The sequence below is a fragment of the Rhinopithecus roxellana genome, chromosome 20 (genome assembly GCF_007565055.1).
Source record: "Rhinopithecus roxellana isolate Shanxi Qingling chromosome 20, ASM756505v1, whole genome shotgun sequence".
NCBI lineage: Eukaryota > Metazoa > Chordata > Mammalia > Primates > Cercopithecidae > Rhinopithecus > Rhinopithecus roxellana.
The window spans coordinates 39,332,614-39,340,954 of NC_044568.1; the positions used below are offsets into that span (position 1 = coordinate 39,332,614).

Consider the following 8,341-nt stretch of genomic DNA (forward strand, 5'->3'; position numbering starts at 1 on the left):
GTAGGAATTAGCAGAGTAGTGACTTAAAGCAGCTATGTGAATATGTTCAAAGATTCAACAGAAAAGATGGATTTAATAATGTATAAAAAGATATCCATAAACTCAAAGTCGAAGTAAAGGCAGGTGGAAATAAAAAAGTCTCCAAACCTTATAGAAATATTAACCTACAGATTTAAGAAACAAAACAAGCCCCAACCAGTATAAATAAATATATAAAAAAGGACAAACCTAAGCACATTATTGCTTACGTTGCCGAAAACCAAAGAGATGAAATCATAAAACAACTCAATGAAGGAAAACAAAAATACCTTAGGGTCCATCGATAAGAATGGGTGATAATGTTTCATCAGAACAATGCAACAGGGAGCTAACAAAGTTTAAATTGCTAAAAATAAAAAATTGTTCTTTAGTTATTTGGTCAGAGAAAATGGCATTAACCATGTAGGCAAAATAAAAACATTTTTAGTTTAAGAGCTGATAAAGGCCGGGTGTGGTGGCTCATGCCTGTAATCCTAACACTTTGGGAGGCTGAGGTGGGTGGATCACCTGAGGTCAGGAGTTCGAGACCAGCCTGGACAACATGGCAAAACCACGTCTCTATTAAAAATATAAAAATTAGCCAGGCGGCCGGGCGCAGTGGCTCAAGCCTGTAATCCCAGCACTTTGGGAGGCCGAGACGGGCGGATCACGAAGTCGGAGGATCAAGACCATCCTGGCTAACCCAGTGAAACCCGTCTCTACTAAAAAATACAAAAGGCTGGGCACGGTGGCTCAAGCCTGTAATCCCAGCACTTTGGGAGGCCGAGACGGGCGGATCACGAGGTCAGGCGATCGAGACCATCCTGGTGAACACGGTGAAACCCCGTCTCTACTAAAATACAAAAAACTAGCCGGGCGAGGTGGCGGGCGCCTATAGTCCCAGCTACGTGGGAGGCTGAGGCAGGAGAATGGCGTAAGCCTGGGAGGCGGAGCTTGCAGTGAGCTGAGATCCGGCCACTGCACTCCAGCCTGGGCGACAGAGCGAGACTCAAAAAACAAAAGTAAAAATAAATAAAATTAGCCAGGCATGGTGGCAGGCGCTTATAATCCCAGCTACTTGGGAGGCTGAGACAGGACAATTGCTTGAACCCCAGGGTCGGAGGTTGCAGTGAGTCAATCGCACCACTGCACTCCAGCCTGGGCAAAAGAGTGAAACTCTGTCAAAAAACAGCCTTTTACCTCGTTGCACTTCTGAGAGCAGGATGGGTCACCAGCAGCTGTACTGGAGCCACCCTCGAAAATTCGGCCAGGGTTCTCGCTCTTGTCGCGTGTGTTCAAACCGGCACGGTCTGATCCGGAAATATGGCCTCAATATGTGCCGCCAGTGTTTCCGTCAGTATGCGAAGGATATCGGTTTCATTAAGTTGGACTAAATGATCTTCCTTCAAAGGATTATCCAAGGCATCTACTCAGTGAAAAACCATGATAGTTCTTTGTACATAAAATAAACATTTGAAGAAGAGAAAAAAAAAAAAAACAAAAACAAAAACAAAAACAAAAACAAAACAAAACAAAAAACTGACATAATTTGGCACCAATAAAAAGGAAGTTTAAAAAATGCTAAAGTAAGTTTTTCAGCTTAAAGGAAACTAATAACTGATACTATCGTATTCACATAATTGAAAGAAGAGAAAGCAAACTGAGAATTTGTGTGCAAGTCCTGCAGACTACTCTTTTCCCATTTAAAATAATATTTACAAGGTAATTGTTTAAAACAAAATAACAGTAAAGTATTTGGGATGTATAATAAGTGTAATAGAGTAGAAAATAACTGAAACAGAAAGGAAGATAATTAGAAATTGAGGCTTATTATTTTAATAATTTTTTTTTTTTTTGAGACGGAGTCTGGCTCTGTTGCCCAGGCTGGAGTGCAGTGGCCGGATCTCAGATCACTGCAAGCTCCGCCTCCCGGGTTTACGCCATTCTCCTGCCTCAGCCTCCCGAGTAGCTGGGACTACAGGCGCCCGCCACGTCGCCTGGCTAGTTTTTTGTATTTTTTTTAGTAGAGACGGGGTTTCACCATGTTCACCAGGATGGTCTCGATCTCCTGACCTCGTGGTCCGCCCGTCTCGGCCTCCCATACAGGCTTGAGCCACCGCGCCCGGCTATTTTAAAATTCTTATGGGTGAAGTGGTAAATTCACAACATAGTACACCGTAGATATTAACACTGATTATTATAATCCCTAGATGTGCAGCTGAAAGTTAAATAAAACTGAAAAAGTCAGGGGCCTTTTAGAAGGTGGAAGGTGGGAGGAGGGAGAAGATCAGGAAAAACAGCTAATGGGTACTAGGTTCAATACCTGGACAGTGAAATAATCTATAAAAGGAACCCCTATGACACAGGTATACCTACGTAACAAACCTGCACTTGAACCCCTTAAAATAAAAGTTAAACAAAAAGATGAAGATCAAGGAAAACAAAGTACTTAGTTAACCCCAAAAAAATTCAGAAGAAGGATAAAATAAGGACAGATGGGACAAAAATACTAAATTTAAGATCACATAATGGTAGACATAAACAAAAGCATATCATTGATTATACAAAAATTCAATGCAAGTCTAATAAAAGACAGAGATTCTCAGATTAAGTAAAAAAGGGAGACCCAACTATATACTGTTCACAAGAGGTGCCGTTTATTCTACTAGTAAATAGTTAAAGGAAAGCAATGGAAATAGTAAGGAAAAGCAGGTACACTTATGTGTGTATCAAACAAAGTAGACCTCCAGAGGAAAGGCTTATTATCAGAGAAGAAGGCATTTGGTAATGATAAAGGTCAATTCATCAAGAAGACAGACACTCCACAGTCAGTAATTAATAGAAAATGTAGACTAAAGTTCAATAAGGATTTAGCCATTCAAATATAACTAAGAACCTAGTTGATTTTTATAGAATACTATGTACAACCAATATGAACATACATTTCACAAGAGCACATGGAACATTCACAATGATAGACCATATTTTGAAGCATGTCTCATTGAATTTCAAAAGTTTGACATCATATAGTATGTATTCTAAGACAGAATTAAATTAGAAATAAAAAACATTGGGAAATCAAATCATGCTCATAAATAACTTATGGTTAAAACGAGAGCTAAAAATAATTAGAAAATACTTAGAATTGAATGACAATTAAAACATAGCATATAAAAATATGTAGGGTACCACTCTCATAGTGTATAGAGAAAAAATTGTAGCATCACTTGCTTGTATTAGGAGAGAAGAAAGGCATATAACCAATTATACAAATGTCTATCATTAAAAACCCATAAACATGATCTAATTGACTCAAAACAAATAAAAGCAAATAATAATGATTAGAGGGAAAATTAAAGAAACAGAAACAGTCAAACATAGAGGAAAAGCAATGAAACTAATTATTAGTGGTATAGAAATATTGCCTCCTTCTCCAAAATATAAAATAGATTGATATAAAATAAACTTAAGTAGCCCATAACTATAATGACCAAGGGTAAAAAAGATTTAAAAGAAGCACAGTTATCAGAAAAGAAAGAGGTAGCATCAGTACGTGTACTATCATTATAAACAAGTTGATGGTTATAAATCTGACAACTCATACAAAAAGACCATTTTTTGAAAAACACAAGTTAATAGACACAAGAAGAAACAGATAATTAAAATAACTCTATATTTGCTAAATCTATTATATTTTTGTAATTAACACTCTTCCCACAAAGAAGCCTTCAGGGACAGATGGTTTCACTGTTGAATTCTAGAAAACATTAATGGAAGAAATAGCATCAATCTTGAAGTCTTTTGGAAAATACTGGAGGATGGAACTCTTTCTAATTCATTTTATAAGGTCTACATAACCTTGATAAGTAAACTAGACTAGGACCTAACACGAAAATAAAAATCCAAACCAGTATCCTCAGACACAAATAACAAAATATTTGTAACAATATATGAGAAGGAAAGAAGAAAATATATGATGATAAAGTTGTGTTTATCCCTAAATGAAAGACTGGTTTAACATTTGAGAATCAATTAATGTAATTCACCACATTAACAAAATAAAGGAGAAAAACATATGATTATGTCAATAAATGCAGGAAAAGCATTGACAAAATTTTACCTGCATTCATGATAAAATTTCCCAACAAACTAGGGCGAAACAAGAGAACTTCCTTAGTTAGATAAGGCCCTTTGTGAAAATCCTGCTAATATCATACTTAATATTGAAAGACAAATAATTTCTTTCTAACATGAGGAGTGAGGTAAGATGGGCTGCCCTGACCAGTGCTACTTAGCATTGTTCTGGAGGTCCTACCCAGTGCAATAATAACCAGAAAAATAAAGAACATAAACATTAAAAGTATAAAGGTAAAAAAAGGCAACATAAAATGTTCTTTTCTGCACATGTAGAAATCTTAAAGAAATTCTAAAGTAATTACTAGAGCTAACAAGTGAATTAATGAACACCGCAGACTACAATGATGATACATCAATGTTATTTATATGCACTAGCAATGAACAATTAGCAAATCAAATCAAATTGGCATATACAACAGCATAACAAATTATAAATCATGTACCATTACTTTTAATTAAAAATGTACAAGGCCACTATACAAAAATTTGCAAGACTGTAGAAATTTTATAAAGAAATTTTATAAAAACTTTAAATGTTGGAGAGATATTCCATGTTAATGAATTGGAAGGCATAATATTATTAACGTGCTAGTCCAGTTCCTAACGAAATCCCAACAAAAATTGCTATAGAAATTAAAAATTCTTCCTTCCTTTATTTTTATTGTCTGCTTTCCTCCAGTATGAGGATCTTCTAGTCAGAGTTGGGTGAAGATAAATACATATTTTGATGCATATTTGTCAGGTACTTTTCAAAACACTACTGCTATATCCATAAATATGGGAAACTAACTAAAATTGCTCATGTATCTTTTCGCTTAACCCTAAGAACGCTATGACACAGGTATTGTAATTCTTTCCATGTTGCAGGTGACAAAACTAAGGCTTGCACAAGCTGTGCTACTTGCTCAAAGTTGCATAACACAGAAATAGAGAAGTCTGGATTCAAACTCAGTCATATCCAAAGCCAGAGTGTTGGCAGTAATAATTTCCCACATACTGCTAGTAGGACAAATGATCCATAGGCTTGCCACAACATTATGGAATTGTTATTACTAAGTCAACATTTCTTTTTCCATCAAGTCCAAGGAAATTCAGTTATAATAGAGGCATTTACCACAGTTACATTTTCATCATAACTAATGCCAGCTAATATTCTGTATAAAATTACTACCATGAATTAATTTTATGTCTGGAGAAAATGGGATTGTATGTAATTACTGATTTCCACTCACAATAAAATAAGCAAATTATCTTCCCCAACATAAATGCACCATAAATTGTTTTGAAGCATAATGAAGAAATGAATTTCTGAAAGAAATACGAGCCAAATCTGCCAAATCATTGTAAATGATAGCCCCTTTAAAATTAGAGCATGTAATTGCAATTGGAAAACATTATCCTCTGAATGGTTACATTATTATTTGGGTGGACCAATAATCCTCTTTGTTGATGTTCTATTTCTGGGGTATTGATAGATTTTACACATTTTCATATCAAAATGCCATCAAATTTATATATAGAATAATTTACTATTTCCTATACGAGATTTGTCATAATGGAGTGTCATCCATGAGTGTAACATAATGACATTTTAATTGAAAGAAGATGCTTTGGCAAATAAAAAAGAAAGCGATTTTTCTTTGGATATTTCTGAGTTTGTTGACAATTTGCAGCTGAGTATATTTTCAATTCAAAAGATTATTCTAACATATGGCCACACACATTTAATCTTCGTGAGTGAAAATAACCTTTACTATATGACATTTTAAATCAAATAGAATAATCAGCCTAATTTCATTATAGTATTTTATAACAATTATCTATTGCATTTTGCATAAGAATGCAACATCTGCATCACAAAATGTCACAGATAATAAAGGTGTGATCATTTTTTTAACAATATCCTGTTATCTAATAGTGAGAATCATCTGTGTTATGTAGCCAATTCTAGCCAACCAGTAACACTCAATTAAAATATTTTCAAATCCAACTTTTATTGAATTCAGAGTATCTAATCAGTGAGTGATTTGAAAGTCAATGAATTAACTAATGTGACCCCCTTTTCCACATTGCATGCTCATTTAACTGAGAGACATGCATGCTAATTTTCTTGTAATTTTACTAGTATTTCTCCAGCATTCACTTCTCCAATTGTGACTTCTCTACAAAAAAGTGCATCTATTTACATGCACACATATAGCAGGCACTATGTTAAACACTTTGAAACACTCCATTAAGATGGTTCCTCTAGGGATGTTGTTTTCAAACCTCACATATATCACAATATGATCATTCTTATAATAGTAAAAACATCATTCTAAGTGATTGTTCCTGATAATAGGAAAATGAATACATGTATGGGAACCAATTTCATTTTGTAAAGACAAAAGAGACACTGGGGAAATTATTTACATATTAGCTTTTATTTTCTTTTAAATTTGAATTATTTGGATACTGATTGCAAGATGAAATTTATCTTATGAATTTGGTAATAATTGCTAAGAATTTCGTATATTTTTTTGTCATGATAACCTCATTCTTTGAGGCAGAGATACTAGATTTACTAATGAACTAAATTTTATTTTCCAAATTCCTATTTTACCTAGGATTCCCCCTTTTCGACCCCCACTATATAGACATTTCTAAGTTTGGAAAAACTTGACTAATGAAGAATTTATTTTTACCTACTTATTTTCATCTTCACCCTTCAAAATCTCTGAAAACTGCAATACCTAGAGGTAAGAAAAAATCGTGAGAAATAACACTTGGCACTATTAGAATTTGGCAAAAACAAACTATTTGAGCTTCATTTTACTTACGTGTGTAACACGATCAGAATAGTATCTACCTTAGTGGAAAATCTAGATGACTGGTTGACAGAATATGTGTAAAACAACTGGTATGCTAATGGTTACTTCTACAAGTAAATTGTTTTGAAGCATAATGAAGGTCTGTGAGTCCAGGACTCATAACTCAGATGTAAAAAGACAGTTAAGTGCAATCTGGGCGTGGTAGCTCAAGTCTGTAATCCTAACACTTTGGGAGGCCGAGGAGGGTGGATCACTTGAGCTCAGGAGTTCAAGACCAGCCTGGCCAACATGGTGAAACCCTGTCTCTACTGATAAAAAAAAAAAAAAAAAAAAAAAAAAAAAATAGGTAAGTGCATAGTGTGGTCCACACTAGATTTCCTTCACAAAATTGTTTTTATAGGAATTTCTGCTATGAACTAGTTAGTTTCATCAAATATGGCATGGCATCTTCCATGCCATGGCATGGCATATTTGATGAAAATCATATATAAAAAGAACAAATCTGTGTGTAATGACTAGAACAACTAATTTTGTGGTTTTAAACAATAATTATTTCATAAGTATTATTTGAGCAACTGTGTGTGTGAGATACTATGCTGGAAACCAAGGATAACATTGACAAATAAGGCAGACATTCTTCTGAAATTTGTTGTTTCTGAAGCTTGGTTACCATCGTCCTTTCTTTTTCAGATTCCAAACAAGTGAATGATACTATGTATTACAACACAAATTATTTCAACTAGAAAAAAATTATTGCAACTTTGTGAACTAGATTTTTTAAATGGACTTCTAAGTACACTATAAATATGAATAGCACACTTTACAGCTCATTGTGAACCATATCCACTAAGTGTTTTGTAATAGATTTCACTATGGGACCTCTCTTCAGGAGGCATGTTTGGCTTTGTCTTGATCAAAAACTGGATAAAGATATGAAAGCCACATGCAGTTTGAATTTAAATGAAAACCAGGGCCAACATCCAAAACAACCTCAACAAGCTGTAGTGAAGAACAAAAATCAGCAGGAATAAATTTAACAGCTGAATGTTGTCTTGCTTTTATGTGTAATATCCCTCCTTATCACCGTACACGACCATCATGTGAAATGGCTACCTGACAACATTGCTTTGCATGAAGTCTAGAACTCTCGCTAACTTCACACTTGCCCCTGGTGGGGCTACAAACCAAGCTAGAACATTCTGATAACATCTGTGCCTATCATCTTGCTTGTTCTGCAATTTACTCACAGTTCCATAGAATAAAAGAAGGTAGTTGTCCTGATTTCAAATCTTGGATCCACTATTACTACTTAATCAAACTATTCAGCAGTTAAAAAATAAAATAAAATCATACCATTCACAGCACCATGAGTGGAC

General features: G+C 34.7%; 1 protein-coding gene across 1 annotated transcript; it reads left to right on the forward strand.

Annotated features, from left to right (window-relative positions):
* Positions 1-1,216: 1,216 nt before the first annotated feature.
* LOC115895261 (40S ribosomal protein S29) lies at positions 1,217-1,496 on the forward strand. Its single transcript, XM_030925352.1, has one exon. It carries the CDS (start codon positions 1,242-1,244, stop codon positions 1,410-1,412), a length of 171 nt encoding a protein of 56 aa, XP_030781212.1. The 5' UTR covers positions 1,217-1,241; the 3' UTR covers positions 1,413-1,496.
* Positions 1,497-8,341: the final 6,845 nt, after the last annotated feature.